The 22,684-nt window shown below is 39.4% G+C and overlaps 1 protein-coding gene across 1 annotated transcript in view; it reads right to left on the reverse strand.

Annotated features, from left to right (window-relative positions):
* The window catches only part of DCP1A (decapping mRNA 1A), a 42,489-nt gene that overhangs the window by 15,739 nt on the left and 4,066 nt on the right, over positions 1-22,684 (reverse strand). Inside the window, exons 3-5 of the mRNA XM_036994925.2 lie at positions 21,714-21,841; positions 4,078-4,144; positions 555-693 (exon numbers count right to left, since the gene is read on the reverse strand). Coding sequence (XP_036850820.2) covers positions 555-693; positions 4,078-4,144; positions 21,714-21,841 — 334 coding nt within the window. The remainder of the gene's footprint in view (positions 1-554; positions 694-4,077; positions 4,145-21,713; positions 21,842-22,684) is intronic.

The raw sequence follows: 22,684 nt of genomic DNA on the forward strand, positions 1-22,684 counted from the left end.
CAGCACATACATAGTACGTAATGAGTAACAGTGCCCCACAACTTCGACTGTACTCAACTTAGGGGAGAGTACGTAATCAGTTCACTTTTAAACTGAAATATAAAACAGAAAGAAAAAAAGTGAATTCTAGCAAAGCCTCTCAGGTAAAATTCCAAATGCTGATTAATGAAGGCTGTGTACTCCCCACCGACTACAGACTGTAATACGCCTTTTGTATTACGGGCACATTATCAGAGTACTTTTCAAAGACCGCATACACTCTGAAGACCTAGCAGAGACTGCAGGTATGAAGAGGCCTGAAGCTTTTCCAGAACTACCTGCACTGCAAAACCATTTTCTCCAACAGTAAGTTACAGGAATAGAAAAAGAGCACTTAAAATTTTCATGCCAAGTCCAGGCCTCTGAGGTAAGCAAACTTCTTTCCATATCTTGAAGGCTAAAACCTGTTAGACATGTATTCTTTCTGAACAAACTTCTCCTGCTGGCCATGGAGGTGGCTGCCCTGGGGGTCTCCTCTGCCTGCTCTGGTCCTCCCAGTCAGCATGCAGCCTCACCCTCTCATACTCATCCTTGGCTCTGCTTAGCATCTCCAGGATGTCGATGGGCCTCTGGTCACTGCAGCCGTTGGCCTGGCTGGGACTCTGCTTGTCCTGAGCAGCTTGCTGGGACCGCCGCGTCTCCTCTTCTACCACACTGCAGGGGGAGAGCCAGGTTTTAGAAAGACTTCTTTAGACACCATCTGACCCCAGAACTCCTTAGGTGTCCATTTCCAAGGATATGGAAAGAATGTCACATGATTACAGTCACACAGTCTTTGCAATGCAAAACACAGAGCCTAGGTCACTTCATCCCAGGGATATATGACTAACTACTTCACCCCGTTCACAGCAATGCCAAGCAATATATTTCACTGTTAGGACAAAATAAAGAATTCCTTTCTAGAGTTGGTGGAAGTAGGTATAGTAATAACTCTACTAAATGCTCTTTCTTTTTTAATGAAGTATCTCAAAATCAGTCAAACTAACCTGTAAAGTAAATCTGAAAATGGACACTGTCACCAAGACAAAGGCTGCAGAGCTGAACCACCCACTGGGGAGTCTCTGCTGACACTAGGCTGGTAAGGAGAAAGCCAGCGGAGGTCTCGGTGCACCTCCAAGTCCATGACAGCACTACAAGCAAGCAGAGGGTCTCCCTTATTCTCGACTTACAGACCACTGACTGAGTGACTGAGGGCAGGGTGACTGTGGCCACGTTCTTTATTTTGACTGATGCTGCTTAAGCTAATGCTGCACTTGGAAATACAGAAAGCAAGGGAAGTCGAGGGGTAAGATGGCCTCTGATAGGGCTGGGGTCTTCAAATCTATCTGTGGAGTTTCATTTCTTAAAGACATCCTCTCCCCCACATGTCAAGGTCAGCAGCAAACTATAGCAACATGTTAGGAATTGAAAGCTAGGTGGTAAGCACATGGAGAGTTTATTTTTTTTTCTTATATACATCTTCAAGCTTGAAATGAAAGTAATAAATAAGGCAACTAATCTTTTTTTTCTTGTTAAGATTCATTCAGGTTCCACTCTCAACTGTTAATGAACAGGCCTACCTGCCATGGGATATTATAGGCATAGTCACAACTTGATAATTTTATTAACTGAGAACTTACCAGGCAGTGACAGTGACAGATAATAAAACAATTCAGCAGCAAAAGGTTAGTTTTAATGGAGTAAGAGAAGCATGACAAGAACAGGCCGCCCAGTGTCAGTTCCCTGCTATTAGCAGCCTGCCCAGGAGCTCCCGCTAGTGTGTGCAGGTGGTTCTTTCATTTGAAGACACTAAATTAAACAATATTAAATAGATCTTTGTCTAAAAAACCATAATCATGTTGAGTTTTTAACATGCTAAAATGTATCACAATTTCCCAAGAAGGGTAGGCTTACAGATTTCCCCAAATCTATTTGACCACAGAATCTTCTCCTGAGGCAGGATTCCCATTTGGCAAATGCTGCTTTAAGGTCATGTTTTGTTTATCTAGGTTCTCACAGCTCTTAAGAGGATTATTTTTCTAAAACAAATGTAGAATCATGGCCTTTATAGTAGACTGAAAGACAAGGCTGGCCTATGATGAGGATGAGACCAATTAAAATAAATACTGTTTCTTTTATATATCCATAGTGGTAATCAACTCTTGGAGAAGAAATTTTCCATTAAAGGTACTCCTTTAATAATCTGAAGAGCATTATTTAAAACAGTTACATTCTTGCCCACTCAGTTACAGGGCGTGCCAGCCTGAATCCACCTTCAGCAAGGACTCTGGTCGCACAGTCTGTTTCCACCTACTGCCTGCCCTGCTGTTGCTTACCTCCTGTGGCCTGGATGGCCCCTGTGACTGCGGTTCAAAAGAACACTCCTAATAATCGCCACTGTTCACCCCCGAAGCAGGCCACCTTCCAAAGCTCTCCTCTGCCGACAGCAGAAGCTGTCAGGGTGGCATGGGAGAGACCCTGCCAAACCCACTCTTCCAAGTCAGATGCTGCAAAGAGCGAACTTGCTTTTCTCCCTTCCCCTCGAACCCCAAATATGTCACTGAGACTGCTTGGAGGATGAATAAAGTTTACTTCCATGAGTTCTCCAAATTTTATACTCCATGTAGGCCACCATTCATGAAGTTTTTATTGTTAAAAACCATTTCTGGAAGTCTGGATTTTCTTTAGGAGAATTAATATTTTCCAAGTTTAGTGGGCTTTCAACTTTGCCACTGACCAAACAGAATTTCCAAATTTAGGTGCAGTACAGATCTAGAGGTCTGTTTGCTCTACTACATAGCTCCTCAGTTTTTATAAACATCTTTTGGAATTAATCAATTTCTTGGAGAATCTTTATTATATTGCAGTTGTCAAAACAGTGATGGAAAGAACAAAATGTAACAGAATGGGGACTGACAGGCAGTTAATTAGACCCACAATATGCCACAAGGAATGGTACCTGTATGTCTGGTTAGCAGAAGTGATAACCTAAAATGTAGCAAATACATTCTGTACACAAGCAAAGTTGGAGCTAAGAAAGATAAAGTGGTCTTTTTTATCTTTGGTGACCAGAACGCCATTTATCACAAAGTTGATGTTAACATATAAGGTATTCTCTTCAGCCATAAATAGGCCAGATACTTGAAAACTCACTGCCAACAGTTTCACGAGGGCATACTCTAATCGCTTTCAATACCTCCCCTGCTTCTTAAAACAGGCTGAGAGCTGAAGCGAATGTGTGTCTCTTCCGGACATTTCTAGTGAAAGAACCACAAACCCTCTTCCCTCTCGGCTTCCCATTTCTACTTCCTCACCCTACTTCTGGGTTCAGTACAGTATTTTCTGCTTCTTTTATCATCTGAAGTCTTACATTAGGGGTGCCTTTTGCCCTAATAGGGAAAAAGTTCAAAATGGTCCCCTATGAATAGCTGTTACAGTTAAAAAAGCCAGGTTCACTCGGGGACCAAAAGCTCTCATTCTGCAGGAATAAGTCTGTACATTCTTATATTCCAAAGCTCAGATATTTAAGAAAAATATTACCACCACCACTTGGTGGTGGAAATCTGGATAGAACCTCAACCAGACCCACGGCATGCGTGGTTAGACTGTGCCCTGGAGGGAGGAGCCACCGTCTGAGGCGAGGCAGTTTTGGGCCGTGACCACATACATAACAGGCAGGCTCTGGTTACGTCATGGTCTGTCACTAGTGACACTATAGAGCTATAGAGACTATTTAATACACTGGAGAAATGCTGCTGACAGAAAAACAGGATGTACAGTATGATTCTGTTTGTGTAGAAACAATCATACACTTCAACCTAGTGGACATATAAAGACTGGAAGGAAATGGACCAAAATACTATCCAGAAGTAGGATTATAGGTCATTTTAGATTTCTTTAAGCTTTTCTGCCTTTTCCAAATTTTGACAATAAACAGGAAACTAGGGTGGGAATACATGAGTTAGTAGACTCCAGTAACAAAGAGAAGTAAAGGCAAAAGTCATTTTTTCATCTCTCGTATATCGTTAATTAAATCTACAGAGTGATATAAATACTTACTCGGCCATAAGCTTGGCTATGCGGTGACAGTCATTCTTGTCATAAAACCAGATGCTGTATATTGACACTTGAAAAACAAAGGAAAAAAATATGAGGGGAAATGAGATTTCAATGTTCAGGTGAATGTAATATGTATTATTACTACAGAATGTCACAGAATGTACCAACAGATCCTCAAAGTGCTAACAGTTCCTCTAAAGAAAAAGAGGTCTCTCCCCAAAACTCTTTAATAATATTCAAATGAAAATTACAAAAATAGTTGGTTTTAGACATTATTACCAGATCTCATTGAGCCTAAGATGCCACTAAATGCAAGATGCACCGTTATTTCTTGCATTATCAAGAAAGTAAAATGCTGCCAATTAAACTAAGATTCAACATTGATTGTAAGACATATTCCAAACTGATAGTTCAGGTGGGGGGAAAAGTGTCTTAACTATTGAAAACTGAGTTCTCTGCTAACTGAACACCAGAACCTTTACGATTAAAATATAAAATTAAAATATGCTTGAGTAATAACAAAGCTTTAAAAACAAATGCCACCTTCAGATACATTCTATGATCAGCTCCATTCACATATGAAATGCAAGTGCTGGGGCTAAGCTCAGCCTATCACACTTCTTTCCCCATCTTTTTCATTGCTGGGATGACAATCAGTACACAGGAAGCTCTAAAAAAATACTGAGTGGGCAAATGAACTTTATTATTAAAGACAACAATATGCAGAGATTACTGTGAACGTCTTTTAGATAAGGTAGAGTCGAAATACTGAGTACATAAGTCAAGATAAAGAGAGAAAGGTATGGTCTCTGCTGCCATGTGCGCCCACCGTGACACCCTAGGTGGGCCCAGGCTGCACCTCCCTTCATACTTACAATGACTCTCTGGCATGGGGCTCGGGGTGGGGGCAGGTATCGTGCTTTTTTAAAAAATTAAACTTGATTTTGAAATGAATGTAAAGAATTAAGCAGAGATCTTCTGTGCCCTTTGTGTCCTCCAAAGGTAACATTTTATAGAACTATAGTATCACAGCCAGGCCAGTGAATTCGATACAATCAAGATACAGAACATTATCATGGCCACAAAGATTGCTGGTGGCCTTTTATGGCCACACCCACCTCCTTTGGTCCCCCTCCCATCTCTGACCCCTGGCAAACACACTAAGCTGTTCACCACTATCAGGTTGTCATTTCAAGAATGCTGTATCAATGGCATCACATAGTATGCCCCTTTCTGGGACTGACCTGTCTGACTCTACCTGAGTTTCGGGACAGCCGTCCAAGCTGCTGTTCGCATCAACAGTCTGCTCCCTTTTTTCGCTGAGCAGTATATCATGGCACGGATGTACCAGTTTAACCACTTACCTGTTAAAGGACGACTGGAGTGTTTCCAGTTTTTTACTATTATAAATGAAGCTGCTATAAATGTTCATGCACAGGTTTTGTGTGAACATTGACCAAAAGTACAGATACTGAGTCACAGCAGTTGCACATTTAATAAGAGTTTAACAAGAAACTCTTAAGCTGTTTTCTAGTGTGGTTGTGCTATTTATATTCCTACCAGGGATGCGTGAGCAATCCAGTTTCTCTGCATCCTTGCCAGCACCCGTGGTTCTACTTTTAACTTTTTCCACTCTGATAGGGCTATAGTGGGATCCCACCATGACTGAGTTCCCACTCTGAGAGGGGTACAGGAGGATCCCATCGTGGTTTTGAGTTTCCATTTCCCTAATAATAGCTGATGATGCTGAACATCTTTCCAAGTGCTTGTCACCTGTATATATATACTCTTTAGTCAAATGTCTGCTCGTGTCTTTTGTCCCTTTAAACTGTTGTTTTTTTTGCTCTTGGGTTTTTGAAAGCTCTTTATATAGTCAAGACAGTAGTCCTCTGTTGGATACATAGTTTGAAAATATTTTGTCCCTTCTCTGTAGCGTGTTCTTTCATCCTCTGATTAAGGTCCTTCCAGAGCAAAAGTTTTTAATTTCAGCAAGGTCCAACTGACCCATTTTTCCTTTCATGAACTATACTTTTGGTGTCAAGTCTAAGAACTCTTTGCTGACCCCTAGTTTCAAAATTTTCTATATTTTTTCCTGTAAGGTTTATAGTTTCACGTTTAAGTTGGTGATCCATTTTGAGTTAATTTTTGTATAAAAAGGCTTAAATTAATGTTTTTTTTTTTGGTGGTGGGGCAGTGTCCCAGTTGTTGCTGTGCTATTTGTTGAAAATGCTCTCTTTTCTCTATTGAGGTATCTTTTGTATCTTTGTCAAATATTAGTCGGGTATATTTGTGTGGGTCTCTTTCTGGGGTCTTTATTCTGTCCTACTTTATTTATGTTTATACCTCCACCAATACACACTCTTTTGATCACTGCACCTATACAGCAGCAATAATATTGGGGAGATAATTCCTCCCACTTCATGCTTCTTTTTCAGGACTGTTTTAGCTTCTCAGACCTAAGCCTTTTCATATAAATTTAGAGTAAGTTTGTCTATAACTACAAAAAACCTTGGGATCTTGATAGAAAGAGCTTTAAACCTATAGATCAATTTGGGAAGACTTGACATGTTCACTATTTAACTCCTTTAAAGCATAAATATGGTATATCTCTACATTTATTTAGGTCTTCTTTGATTTCTTTTATCGGTATCTTGTCATTTTCTCCCAGATATCCTGTACGTATTTTGTCAAGTTCACAACCTATTTAATTTTCTCTGTAGGGATAATAATGATAGTGGTTTTTAATTGGATTTTCACAAGTTCGTCATTAGTATGTAGAAATGTGACTGATTTTTGTGTGTTGATCTCACATCTTCAGACCTTACCAAAACTTGTAAGTTGTACAAGTTTGTATATAGACAATCACGTCATCTGTGAAGAGGGACACTTTCATTTTTTCTTTTCCAAACTGTAGGCCCTTTGGTTTTCTTTCTTGCCTTACTGCAGTGGCTAGAACTTCCAGTGACGTATAGCAGAGATGAGAGTGGACCCTCTTGCCTTGTTCTTGATGTTAGAGGGAAAACATTTATGTAATATATGATGTAAGTTGTACGGATTTTGTAAATGCTCTTTATCAAGATGATAGAATTCACTTCTGTTCCTAACTTGAGAGTTTTTAACATGACTGGATGTATGATTTTTTTTTGCAACAAAAAACGCAAAATATAATCACATGATATTTCTTCTGTAGCCTATTCATATGGTGGATCACAATGATTGATTTTCAGTACTGAACTAGTCTTGTAGATCTGGGACAAAGCCCATTTGGGCATTATTTTTATTTATTTTTCTATATATTACTGGGTTTGCTAATATTTGGTTGAGGATTTTTTCATCTAGTTCATGAGAGATACTGGTTTGCAGTTTTCTTTTCTTTGTACCATCTTTGCCTTATTTGGGTATCCAGGCATGCCCAAAGTCTGACTACAAACTCAGTTACAATCATAAACTGATAGTAAAATCACTTGAGAAGTGTTCTTGCCTTTTCTATTTTCTAGAAGAAACTGTGTAAAATTAATGTTACTTCTTTTTTGAATTCTCCAGTAAAACATCTGGGCCCAGAGATTTATTTTTCATGAGCTTTTAAATTATGAATTCAATTTCTTTAATGGCTATAAGACTATTCACGTTGTCCATTTTACCTTGATTGAGTTTTGTAGTTTTTGGTTTTCAAATAACTGTTCCATTTCTTCTGAGTTACCAAGTTGGTAAGTTTATAGAGTTGTTTACAGCATTCTCTTATTACTCTTTTAATTTCTGGAGGATCTGTAGTGATACCTGTTATTTCATTTCTGATTATTGGGAATTTGTGTCTTCTTGTTTTTGTTAGTGTTGCTAAAGGTTTATCAATTTTACTGACTTTATTGACTTTTGTTTCATGATTTTTCTCAATTTTCAATGTCACTGATTTTTGCTCTCATCTTTATTCTTTTCCTTACTTCTGTAAGCTTTATTTTGCTCATCTTTTCCTAATTCCTTGACGTGAGAATTCAGCGAGCTTCTCAGCCAGTGTTGCTTGAAGGGGTGGAGAGTTTCCCAAGGCTAAGCGAGCCTGTGTGCCGGGAAAGGGGCCTCTGACCTTCCCAGATGAAGATCACTTCCAGGGCAGGCTGGCTGGGCTGGGATCTGACTCCTCCCCTGCTGTTGGCTTGTGATATAGGTTGAGGTGGAGGGAGCATGATGCCTCCAGCTTTGTTCTTCTTTTTGATGATTGCTGTGGCCAGGCTGGGTCTCTGTGGTTCCACATGAATTTTAGGATTGTCTATTCTACTTCTGTGAAAAATGCCATTGGAATTTTGGTAAGACTGCATTTAATCTGTAGGTTGTTTTGGGTAGTATGGTCGTCTGAACAGTACTGATTCTTTTAATCCACAAGCATGGTATAACTTTCCATTTATTGGCGTCTTCTTCAGTTTCTTCTGTTTTACTCTGAATTATATTCTGCAATAGACTTCACGGCCAATCACAAATTTAAAAGTTCCCTTTTCATGGAAATAAAGGTTTAATTGGATCTTTCTATTGACACTGTAGAGTGAACTAAATATATTGATGTAATTGGTACAGAGAGAGAGTGAATGGCTTCATTTCAATGAATGAAGATCATGAACAAGAATTTTCTTCCTACCCTGTTCCCAAGAGGGCTTCTTTTCTGGCAGGGAGATCCTCCAGTTACACTGCAACTGTCCTGAACTGTTGGACCCCACGCCTGGCTGTACGTCCTGCAGGGAGCTGCATGCACTGCCATGGTTGGCTTTTGTTTCCTGGGCCTTCAGCCCGCCCTGAACAATTTCCCAAGTTTGGAATCATTTTCATAGCCCGTCTTCTGTTCACAGAACTTCAAAACACTACCAATACTTCTAACAGAATCAATGTCCACAAACAAGTAATTTTGGAATGCTTTACATGATATAAGCCAATGCACTTAATTAAGCCTTGACAGCCCAAGAGAACGAGCACAGACGCAGCCTTGTTATGGAGGACGTCACCATTCACCAAGCATTATCTACAGTAGGGGCTTGTTATGTTCCTAGCAGCTAAGGACTGCTCCAACATAGAGAGGAGCAGACTGGGGCACTGAAAAGACTCCTTATATGGCAATCACACACAACTACCTTTCTTTAAGTATGTCTCTCCCAAGCTTGGCTAAAGAACACCCAAAACACAAGAGCCCCAATAAACAAGATTCCAGTTTTCCTCTAATGGACACATCCATAAAAACCTACAGTGATGAGAAAAAGTCCAGACATGCAATACATCAGGCTCAGAGAGGAACACACAGGATTTTTTGGGCTAACCAGAGCAGTTAAGTGTATTTTCATAGGGGATTGCAAACCAAATTCTGAGGAAAGAATTCCATGTTGAAAATAAAAATAAGTCCATCAGAGCTGTCAACCTACTCTGATAAATCTTCACTTAAGTCCCCTCTTTACCCTTCAAGAAATACACTGTAATTTAGAAATAAGACACATGCCTTTTACTCTTGTACATTATCAAGTAAACTGCCAAAAAAGAGCCAAACACTTTGAAAGGCATGTTTGCAGAAGAAATAAAGATAAGGAAGCCATAACGATAGCTTAATGGGTAAAGGATAAGAGTGACACTCAATCCTGCCAGAAACAGACCTGTGGAGGTTCAGACACGCATCCAAAAGTCAGCTCTGTCTGCCAACATATCAAATGTTCAGTGCAGGCAACCGGCAAGAAGGCCCAGGGAGCTGCCACTGACCCTGTCACTGTCACTGGTGAGGAAAGACAGGCAAGTCTGCTAGATAGCTAAGATCATGGAGGACACTGTCTAACAAACCAAAGCTAGGAAGGATTCTTCCCTCGGACAACACACACTGTCAGGCCCAACACATTCTGCCCATAATTCACTTGCTGAAAACACCCTGAAATAATTTTCCTTGATTACCTCTACCACAGAGGATTTAGGCATTTGGCATTACAGTGTTATTTTGCTATGGCAAATAATGGTGGCATCCTGTTTTAGAAAAGGCTTTTCTCAAGATGAAAGCAAACTATTTGGGTACTGGACACCCACCACACACTGTGGCTGTTAACAGCTGTCCCAAGTCATCTCTAGGCAAGTCACTGAAGAGTTAGGGGGTCTGATAGGACACTTTAATTAAAGGGTGTTCTTCCAGGAAAAATATCAAAATGCAGAAAATATCCAAAATTAAATGTATCCTTTGCTTTTCAAATGGTATGGCCTTTTCCTTTTGAAAGTGTGGAAAAAAACCTGACAAAGATGAAAGGTAGTGGATTATTTAATACTGAGAAATTTAAAAAAGCTGAGGGGCCAGAGTTTCCACGTCCCTAGAGAGCCCTGCTTGAAGCTCCCAGTGCCTAATTATGATCTGATGTTACACTTCGCTCTGCTTCTCATCTGGAGTGGTGTATGGCACACACAAAACCAAGAAAATCCAAACTAATTTGGAGCTTTTGTACAATCCTCTGAGACTTCTAGAGGTCCTGTGAAATGTCACAAGAACAGAGCTGAGCATCACTCTCACGCACGTGTTGTCTCTTTGATTCATTTATTATTTAGTTCTGACCTACTTTCTAAAAGGATTTGAAGAAGCCGGAGATTTTCTCAGTATGGTGCCAAGCAGAAAACGGGGTTTGATAAAAGCTTTTTGGCAATGGTGTTAAAAGTTATAAAACTTCTAAAGATGAAACTGACAAACATCCCCTATGCCAGGAAACAAAAACATGAAAATGGGCTTTGAAAGTAGCTAACAACATTTACTCTAGACATAAAGAAGACCCTCTGATTATAAAAGTAGAATAAGAATGGATGAGATATATAAACATGTGCCTGTCCTGGCAAGTGAAAAAGCAAATGCCTCTGCCTTGACAGATCATTTCCTTTAAGATGAGAATAAGCCTGGTGGCTGCAGGTCAACATCGAAAGGCTGGGAGGGAAAGACTCTGAGGTGGGGGGCAGAACACACACATACCAGAAACGGGGTATGGAGCCCGGACTGACCCACTGGGATTACGACAGGAGATGTGGAGGGTGGTGGCAGACAGGCAGTCGGGGAAATGCCGTGAGTCTCTAAGTAAGGCTGTGCAGAAGACCTGAAGCCCCTCTGGTTAACTGAGTCAAGTGTTAACCCAGCAGGGTACCCTTTTTGACCAAAAAGAACACACACTTTGAAACACCACTGAACACTAACATGACAGTGAAAGAGCTTACTTGCTAAAATTTACATTATATTACTTATTGAATACTGATTAAAAGACTTACTAGGCCAGGAAATTACAAAATGCTATTCTGCAAGCTCTTCAGATAAAGTATACTTACCTCTCTCTAAATTGAATCAAGTCTGAAATGTTTACCAGCAATAGCGCTTCTGCAGTCCCTTTTGAAATTTAACACTAATTTCATGTGTAAGATGTAGATACATAACATGACCACTGAACTTTTGGGGGGATAAGGAAAATAAACCCAAGAATATCACAACCGATCATTCCTATTTATAAGCTTTTATATTAAATGATGGGCAACCCCAATTGAAACAGTGAGTTACATTCCTGCCACACCCAAAGGCAGGCTCCCCAGGCTCCCCCAAGCAGGGGCTGCAGGTGATCACGAGTGAGCCAGAAGGTTGGACCCGGCCAACCCCACTGGTGGTCTATTCACCCCTATGTCCTACACAAATATCATTTTTCTTTCTCGAAAGGGAACAATAAAAGGTGAGAAGCAAGGCCCTAAGTGTCCTTGAAATTGAATTCCTGCTTCCTGGGCTTCCAAAAATCCACACTCAGGACTCTGGTAAAATAGGTCACATGGTGGTGTAAGGAAAGATGGAATTTTTTTTCTCTTCTTCCCCTACTTCTCTCCTGTATACTCTCTACCCGTTTACTAAGAGACCACCCGAACCAGGGTTGTAAGGCAGATGCCCACAGAGGCTGCAGAGGCCTCTGGGTGTGGAGGGGTCAGTGAGGCTGTGGCAAGCATGCCCGCAGAGAGCTGCATGCACGTGTGTAAAATATCCTTATTTTTAAATGTTAGTAGCTTATGCTTATCCTATGCCTTCCTTTTAATGAAAAGGCTGAGCAAGTCTGGAAGGAGTGACTGGGTACTGAACCTCAAGGGCTGGGTGTCCAGGTCTAGCGTGCCCAGCCCAGAGCGGCTTCACATCTTCTTGGGCTCGTGACTGCTCTACATTTCAACTCTCACTTCCACAGTGAACTTGATTGTGTAAACACAAGGTGACCGCCTATACAGATACATACCAAGAACACATTTCTGCCACTTAGCTTCAATTAACTGTTGCCTTCCTTTTGGAGTTCTCAAAAGAGAAAACATCTAAGAGAGATGGTGCATGCTTAGTTAACTTTTAAAGTCTTTACAATTAAGATAACACTACAATAAGAAAAAGACAAAAATGGCCTTTTACCTGACAACACTACTTAGGTGGTAAAAAGCCGGTAATTAGTGAGGCACAATGAAAAGAATCTGCTTGGGAATTCTGAAATGTTTGTGGACTCACAAACTTAACAAGAAGGTATCCGGTACAGGTTGTACTAGTATTTCTAAGCAGCGGCCTACGACAGAGAGAAAGCAATATGGACTTTGGAACTTCTCACGTAACAGTGTCACAGGTCAGCGTTGGAGTCTAAGTCACTGCTGGCATGGTGCTTTTACCTCTTCAATCTACAAACGTGGCAACAGCAAGGCTCTTTCCTTATCTTGGTCCAGAAGGCCAGACTACTGCTGCCACAGATCCCTTCTCCTTCACTGATTACAGAATCGTACCAACCCCTGCCGCGCTGCAGCTCACGGTGCAACACTGCCTGCCCTCCGTCAGGCTGAGTAAGAAGCACTGTGCTGAATGCAGAGATCACAAAAAATAAACTGGGGAGCTTTTTAAATTGTTTACAAACTCCTCTTTCAGTGTGGAGGTAGAAGCCACACTTTCTGACTTGACAAATTATAAACTTCTCTTCTCTTGCAAGGAAATGCCCTGCACTGTGCTTTAAGTCTGAAGATTCACGCCAAATGCCAGCAGCCACTTACCATCTCTACGGCTCTGAATTTTGCCCTTGAACTAAGAAAGGACAAGCAGAGACCAAAAAAAAAAAAAAAAAAAAAGCACACACTACAGTATTTCTTCTACCAAAACTTTCCATCTGGCAGCTGCATTTTCAACACAATGGAAATGAATCTCCCTGCTTTTTCTAGTGATCTAATTTTAATTAAAAATGCTCTAAATCAAGTGACTGATGCCCGATATAAAGGAAAAGTTGTAAGTGAAGCGGATACGAAGGGGTACTTCTCACAGGCTTTTGGAGGTAAGTTCATAAAAATACTAAATAGCAACAGTATTTTTATTTTCAATTGTTCTTGTTATGGATTTGTTGTTGTTAAACAGGTTTTAGAGCAACATACTTGGTTCATTTTTCCAAAAGTACTTTGGGATTATAGAAAACATTTTAAAATAGGAAAAGTGGCATTCAGGGAGAGATCCATGCCTTAAGGCGTTGGGTGGAGGAAACATGAAGGGATGTCCCTGTGAAATGATCATCTTTCAGAAAAAGATGCCACGTCTAACATGCCTGTAAAGTGAAATAACCACTTCTCTGGTGGCTGAAACCACCATCATACACAGGTCTAAGGACGGAGCAGCGTTAGGTTTGAGAAGAGAAAACCTAGACTGTATCTTTCTAATTAATGGTTCAGTAAAAAGACCAGGAAAAAACATATAAATGTTCCCACCTTCTCTCTGGAGGATGATATGTTCACTGTTACTAGCCTAATCATTAAATTCACAGATGGCAATTCTCATATCACAGATCTGAAGTCATTAGTTTTGAGCACTCGTTAGCAGGGCTGTTTTAGGGATGAGTATGCACAGCACCGAGATCAATACAGTTGCGTATTTCGTTAAGAATCCTCACCCTTACCAGAAAGGCAGAGTTCTAACACAATTTAAAGACTTCTGCTTCTAATTTTCTAGAACCTAAGGATTAAAAAAAAATGACTACCACTCTTTAAAAGTACACAACAGTTCTACTAAAAATTGTATATCACTTGGTAAAGTGCTTGGCAAATAACAAATACTAAGAACCACTGAGTTAAGGTGTGCATCTGAGCTAAATAACTGCCTTGTTTGTTTAAAAACAAAGTAAAAGACAATACTGAAATTGGTTTTGAAAATGAAAATTATTAAATGCCATAACTGATTTTACAGAGCTTAATGGTACCACAAACCTTTACCTTAATATTTTCAATTTGACAGGCTTTACTGTGGACTGTCTAGCTGTAACAAAGAGAGAAACCAGTTTTGTTTGCTTTTATTTTGTTGGATAAAATCAAAAGGTTTAGATTAAAAAACATTGCTCCGACCTTACTGAATATCCTTGGAGCATTTCAAAATTAGGTCATAAACAAGCATGTATGTGGAAAAAAAATTCCCAGTCACTATTACTCTCAGAGGTGCCCACGGAAGTGGAAATCAAAGACCCCTGATTTGGGTCTTGGGGGAAAAGCAGCTTCTAATAGAGACACTTAGAGAGGTAGCTGCCTGCAGCAGTCGGTGGCCAAATGCTTCCGCAGGAACAATGAATAAAGAGGCCTGACCTCCTTGCTGTAGGGGCCTATGGACATGAGTTTCCTGGGATAAGATCAGAAACGGAGAGATCTTGTATCTGCTTTTTCAGAGGTGGGACTCTAGACGGAGAACCAACTGTTCTAGTACCATTTATTGAATAGGATGTTCCTCTCAGCACTTTGAGTATATGTGATGGGAGAGATTCTAAAGCACTGACCCAATTATTTTATTGTTTGTGAGTCTATTCAGATCTCTTTATTTCTGAGTAAGTTTTGTTACACTATTTTTTTGCTAGGAAACTGTCCATATAATCTAAGTTTTAAACTTACAGGCAAAATGTTCTTTGTAGTAGTTTAAAAAAAGTATGTTCTCTAACGTTAGTTGCAATATGTATGAAATACAAACATTATTCCTAATATTTCTTCTTATGCCTCCTTCACTCTTGTTTGCTATATCAGTTACAGGGAGAGTTTTTTGTTTTGTTGATTTGGTCTATTGCAATTTCTACTTTGTGCAGTTAATTTTCATTCATTTATACTGTCCTTCAACTTAACTCAGATTTCTCTCTTTTCCTCTCTAACATCTTGGCTGGGTGGCCTACATGTGGTAGTTTTTATAAAATTACAATGTGTACTTGAAAAAATGAAGATTCTCAAATTGTTGGAAGCAGGGTTCTTTTCATATGTCCATAAGATCAAATTTACCTGTCTTGTTTATATATCCCATAACCATACTAAATTGTCCATTTTATCTGTTAGTAACTGAGGTGGCCTGTTAAAATCTCACACTTACAATCTGATGTGTATTTCTGACATATCCTAGGTACGTATCAGTTCGGAGCTATATTCTCTGCTGTAATTTACCCCTTTTATCATTAGGTGGTAACTTGTATCCCTGCTGATGTTTTTTACCTTAGAATCTATCGTGTGAATTATCATGTGGTTGCATCAGCCTTACTTGGTTCAGTTATCTGATATTCTATCTCTTTACTTGTAAACTTTCCAGGTTTTTAAGTTTTAAGTTTTTTGAAAATAGCATTATTGGCAAATTCTGTGCCTTTATCCAATCGCAGGATCTGTCTTTTAACTGGCAAGTTTAGCTCACTTAACATCTAATTACTGATTTATTTTTGCCCTTTCATTTTGGGTTTCCTATTTCCCCTGGTTTTGTTTACCTTTCTCCTCATCCTGGTTTGTACTGGGTTAAAAGCTAACATGCCTTATTTTTGTTCTGCCGTAGTCACCTGAGTCTTTTGGATGCACTAAAAACTTGATTTAAAACTCTACAATTAATCCATTTATCTGCTCTCACCCCAGCTTGGGGATGCTTTAGGAATAAACCCTTTTTATCTTAGGTTCTTGTTGCCTAGTGTTTCTGCTTCACCTTTTTAGTATGTTTACTAAAACTAGTCATTTTACTGTTTTATATAGTCAATGCTGAATTTGATTTGCTTCTTTTTCTTTGCTCATTATTGTTTCATAAATCTCATTTCTTATTTCTGTGCTCAATGTTCTCCTTTCTGTACTTCAGTCTTTAGAAATGTACTGGTAAATTTAAACCAAGATTTTAGTTTAATTAAAATAAATATAATTAAAAGTGCAATTGCATCAGGAACATTGGAAGCTTAACTGGACACAGTGATATTTTGGGGGAATCTATAGCAAGGGTCTGCTGGAGACAAAGTTCTTCTGTTTTTCTTGAAAAATGTCTTTATTTTGTTCTTTTGAGTTATTGAATTGTTGGCTGTTTTTCCCAAAGTACTCTGAAAATACTATTCCTTTGTCTTTCAAACTCAGTAGCTATAACTAAAAATGCTGCCAGACTGACTGGTGTTCTTTGAAAATAATCTCAGGCAGCCTATGGTTGCTTCTGTCTCTTTGCCTTTGATGTTCGCCATAATGTATCCAGGTGTGTATTTATTTCTATTTATTATGCTTGGGGCCTTATTTTACTGATTAAATCTGAGTTTAATGTTTTTTGCAGATTCTGGAAAATTCTTGTTATAATCTTTTCAAATATTGCCTCTCTCTAAATCTATTTTATCATTCTGAAGTTCTCCTCTGTCATGTTAGACTTTCTAATTCTATTCTATCATATTTTCCATTTCTTCCCATTTCTGGATGAACTCAATTTCCTCAGATGTCTCTCCCAGATCCTCAATTCTCAGTTGTTACAAATTAACTACTGAGTGCGAGAGTTTATTTCAATAATTAAAATTTTAATTTCTAGAAGTTCTCCTTGGTTATTTTTCAAATCTATCTGTCATTTTATTTCATACCCTACATCTGATATTTGTAGTAAAGTCTGATCATTTCATTAAAGGTTTTGGGAAGGGCTGGCTAATCATATTGTTTGTTGTGGCCTACTGTTCGTTGACTGTGGATTATTTCCTTGTGTAGTTAGCAAGTTTGGACCATGAGGCTTATAGGTGACAACGCTGGACCACCTGGGTTAAGACTGTGTCCCTCCAAAAGGGTTCTGCATCTGCTTTTGCCCGGTGTTCTAGAGTACTCACCAGTGAGGATTAATTTTATGTTAATTTTTGGCCCGGATAGTATATTATACCAAATGAATGGCATAACCTGAGCCCTAAATCTGTGAGGGAAGACTCATGCGTGTAATTTTCAGGGTAGACATTTTCTCTCTAACTCATCATTCCAGACCGAGATATGGTAAGCTTGCCTGTCATCTCCCTTAAGGCTGGTGGGCTGGTATCTTCCTAATTTATTAATATGTAGTTCATTAGGGCACTGGATGTATGCTCCACCTCATGAAGGTGAAAGGTCTTGTCTCTTTATCCCATGTAGTTATAATGGGGTGCTTTTATTAAGGAGAGCTCCCCTTCCCCAAGAACCCCACAACAGCTGGCAGTCAGTATCAGCTCACAGGCTTCCCACTTCAGCTTTCAGTTTTCACTTTGACATGGCCCACAAAGTGCCCCCCACTCCTTTCTTTGGCTAAGCTGTGCACTGAATATTTTTTATACAGCATTTCTAAATATTTGCAGGCTGATGATTTTCTGTCATGATACTGCAAGACAGGAGTTGAAGAATACTTTCTTTGATGTGCTTATGCAACAGGACTCCTAGAAATTTGGAGTCTCCAAAGAATGGTTTTATAATCCAGTTAGTAATATATATTCTGTTTACAAATCAAAACAAAAGATTATCAGATTGTTACTAATGTGTATGTTTACACAGCAAAAGAGTTGTTTTTCAACTAATCCACAGATAAAACTACAACTATCATCAATGTTTTTTAGGCAGAAGAAGCCACATCCTAAAACATCATTACATGAATACAAAGTTTTGGCCAGAAGTGTGCTATGTCCTCCAGTATTTTGCTAAAAATGACCACCACGACCCACTGATGAGAGATGCATTTATTTGTAGAGTTTTAAAAAATTTACACCCTCTAAGATTTCTTGTTTTTAACATACATATTTTTTCAACATACCAAATTTAGGCTGTCTAGTAATGGCCCCTACAACATCTGAAAATAGTATCTGTAAGGATAAAGAGTCCCCAGCTTGTCATGGTGCTAGTTAGAAGGGCTGGGAAGAGGCACCCTGTGGGCCTGGGTTATGAGAGCACCTGGATGACATTAAAGCCCCAAGGACCTAGTAAGGTCACTTAGCTTGAGTCCAAGATGCAGACGCAGTCTATTTTGTATCTGTCAGTGCCTTACATAATATCTTCACATTTATGATGACCTTCTAAGATAAGCAGGTCAAAGCAGTGATTTAAGTGATTATCAAAGGTTATGGTCAGCAAAATGACAAAGGCTAGTATAGAATTCTTGTCTGCAAACTAAATGCCATCCAAAAAAATGTTACCATGGCAAAGCCACTCTCAGGTATATTTTATGCACCTTTGCATCTAGAAATCATTTAAAAATGTTAAGAAGAATAACTTAATGGGAGAGTCATAAAAAACCTAACCCAGTGCTTCCCAAATGTTTGTTCAGTTCAGACACGACACAACAAATGGGTGTGTGTAAACATGGATTCATGCTTTAGGCGTTTGTCGCCCAGAATGGTAGCCATTAGTCCCAAACAGTGACTTAAATGCAAATCGATTAACTATAAAAAAAAATTTTTTTTGGGGGGTGCACCAGGCACATTTCAAGTGCTCAACACTTACACGTGGTTGGTGGATGCTGCCTGGACAGCACTAATGTGGAACATTTCCATCACCAGAGTTCTACTGGGCAGCACTGTTCCAGAATGCGGACTGATCTAGGAAGGCATTTTACTGTTGTGGTGGAGTGGGACGGACACCGGCCTTGAAGCCCAACAGACCAAGATTTGAATGCTTCCTCTTCTGTAAGTCAGGAATAAGAAGGGTACTGGGAACATCATTTTTGCTTAATAGTATAGAACCTGAGGCCTCCCCAACCTTCACTGGTACCCCACTGGGATCTTGCGGCTACTGAAAGGCCCTTGCACAGTATATAAAAATGTACTGCTTCCTAAAGATACAAGACAAACATGCAAATAAGCTCTTGGCTAGCATAAGCATTTTCTCTGTAAGATTTTACCTTTCTTTTGAGGTAAGGGAAGAGTGGCATTGTATAAAAACAACAACAACAACAACAAAGTAATTTAGAACTTGAAAAAGTGAACAGTTCTATTTTCTATTAATATTAACTCTAAAAATGATCTCAGTGAAAGAAGCTGGATCTAAGGGTATAACTGGACTAAAACGGGTCAGGTATATTGGTGGTGTTTCCCTCAAGAAAACGACGGAAGGGCAGCTAGAGAGGCAGGTATAATTACTATATACACAATCAGGCACTAATGAACTTTTTACTTAAAGAACAAATCCCTGAACAACTCAACAGCCTGCTGCCCTGACAAGGCTATTCTCTACTTTAAGACTAGGAGACACCCGGAATCACCTCGCGCTGTCTCGTCCTCCTCCCTGACGCAGCTATGCCTTCAGATGCTTCCCACAACTGCTCTTCTAGACGCTTCTAATACACTCACAGGGTTGTACTTGACCTTTGCAGGCTTTCCTCTAGTCTGAAAACAAGACGATGCATCTTCAGTTCTAATCAGCAATATCAGAAACTAAACAGCCCTTACAAGGATGACTCAGTGCCTCAATTAACTGGGGAACAGAATGACCAGGTTAAGCGAGTCCTTGGCTTAAACAGGGAAACTTGTTTCAACCTCCCTCCTGCTGAAAATCTTTCCAAAATAAAATGCATTAATACACTCTTTTGCTCAAGAATATTATAATTAACATAATAAACATTCCTAATGATTTAAGGTCTTACCTCATCATTACAACAAATGTGTGATAGTATAATGGGGTTGAAGTTATAAAATACTGGTGTTTTAAATGCTGACCCCAGGTTATACTTGAGATATTTGCTAGAGTTTCACAAATAAAACCTAACATTAGCTTGTTGCTTGCATTCTCCCACACATGGATTGCAGAAATACTTTCCAGCAGCTGAGGCTCTGTCTGGTTGAACGTTGGTTAATCGGGGTTCCATTATATTTGTGTTATGCTGCACTCTCAGCTCCATGGGAACCTTTCCTTGCAAAAGAAATACAGTCTGATTTACTTCAAGTTTACGCTAAGTGGTAATTAAGTCCATGGGCCTCTGATAATTGCCCCTACTATTTTAATGATCAAACTTTTCATAGAAGCAATAGCTGGATTAAGTTCCAGCCAGTAAAGGGCAGAAGTAAGCCAATTTCCCATTCAAAAATAAAGATCTGTGTTCCTTTTCAGAACTCCCTGGTAACAGAATGCTCAGCACAAAGAAAATGGCACGTGAAGTAATTCTACTGTTAACATTAGTTTAAATAAATCCACCCAAACTTACAGGTCTTAAAAAATATTTTCAATACATCCATGGAAATCAAAATCTCACAGAGGTAATTACCTGAACAAAGAGTTAACTGAAAAATCAAGAGACAGAGATTCCATTTCACTTACATCCTTAAAAGGGAGCTTGGGAGGAGAATCTAGGGCTCCTAGCTTCCTAATAGACCTTCCCATTTCTTACTCAGGGAATTAAAAGATGTGTCATTTCCAGTAGCTTTTTGTATTTTACACTGAAGACATTCCCTCAATATCAGTTACTTCCCAGTGAAGTGAACTTCAAATATAGTAACTCTTACTTTTTAAGTGAGAAGCAACATTTTTCCAGCAATCTCCTTAGATTTTTTTCCCTTTTCCCACTTGAATTTCCATTTTGAAGAATATATTATTGCATTATAGTGTTATTAGCACTTAAAACTGTAAACAAAAAATGTAAGTACAACACAATCCTTAGCTATCCCTATAGTCAATGCCAAACAAACTGCCTGTCTTCTGTCTTCAACCACTTATACCTTCAATAATTAAATAGAAATACAGGACCAAGTGTTCTTTATAGCACTTGACTTCCTCAAAGGGCCTCTAGCTCTGCTGGCTGCATCCAACCATTCCTAGGGGCTGTAAAATGCCTCAAAGGACCCTAGAGTAGGAAGCAGAAAAAAGGCGTATAAGCCTCACTCTCCCAGTGAGTAGCGGCCATCCACCTCTGAGTCTCAGGCCCACCCCACATAGGTGACTCTGTCATGAACATCACAGTATAGTAGCTCTGGGCCCGGCGCTTTACCCAGGAGACACTCAACTAAATGAACACTGAAAAACACCACTCTCGGGGCAAAGACAGCATTTTCTTTGTGGACAGAAGTATCCGTATCTGTCTCCATTCCGTGTCTCTCAAACTAAGCTCTTTTTCTCAGGGGCATGGGCAGCCGATAATTCAGTGTCACAACAAAAACAAAGGATGAAACTTAAACTTAATTTCATGAAATAAACAACAAGAATATAAAGAAATGCTACTATAGTTAACTAAAATGACAGAATAAGTCATTGTACACAAAAACATGCTTCAATTTTAGAAGCCCAATTTTAAAGGTTTGATCTTAGTATGAGATTAATTTATAATCGTAAGACTATGGACTGTATTCTTTATTGTAACTTCAAACCCCAGCAATAATATGCTGACAGAAAGTAAAGTCACTCCATTTTAGTTGTAAACATGTGAACTGTAGTAAAACAGATATACTCACAGCTTGCATTTCTATATAGAAGAAATGGTTCATGAAGCTGAAATTCCAAATCTTTATTCACTGGTTCAACAAGATTGTGCATATTCAGTCGATTCACAATGGTAAAACCATGATAAGGTGAAGCTGACCTGAGATTTAATAGAAGAAAAAGTCTGTAGTCATTGTTGAATTTGCAGAAATTTTACTTTTCCCACTTGAATTTCCATTTTGAAGAATATATTATTGCATTATAGTGTTATTAGCACTTAAAACTATGAACAAAAAATGTAAGTCAGAGCGTACCCCTCCTCCTCTCAGAAACTTCTGAGGACTCAGTCCCTCAGAGTAAAGTCCAAAGTCTTTACCAAGGCCACCAAAGCCTTAGCTGATACAGGTCTCCTTGACTCGCTCTCCTACGCCTCTTCCCTTGCTGCTCCTGCTCCAGCCGCACCCAAGTGCCTGTCACTCTCCCTGCAGGCATGCTTCCACCTGGAGACCTCCGCCTGGCCCGCTTACCCACAATCCAAGTTACCTCTTCTCCTGTAAGCCTTTGTTCAGACGTCACTTCCCAATGAGGCCTTCCTGAGAGCTACGCTTCTCCCAACCTGCTCCTGCTTCCCAGCTCTATTATCTCTATCCACCCCTCTCTCTTTTCCCACACCACTTACTATTTTTAAAAGGCAAATAGGGTTTTTGTATTATTTTTTTTTCCAGATGTATCCCAAGATAGACATATAGTTGATGTCTAATAAACATTTGCCCCATGAAAATATATTTTAAATATAGTACAGGAGTGGTTATTATAATAATGACTGCCTGCCATTATAATATTGATTTTTCTTGCACCCAAAATAGGTCTTTCTCAGGTTCTCCTGAGTATGACAAAAAATGCCTCGGATCTTACAATAAGAAACATCTTTGTTTCCCAAGAGGGCAATTCAGCACATGATCCTTTGCACACTCCTCACGTGTGTAATGCTTGAAAGTGTCTT

This window comes from Manis javanica, chromosome 3, assembly GCF_040802235.1.
Source record: "Manis javanica isolate MJ-LG chromosome 3, MJ_LKY, whole genome shotgun sequence".
Classification (NCBI taxonomy): Eukaryota; Metazoa; Chordata; class Mammalia; order Pholidota; family Manidae; genus Manis; species Manis javanica.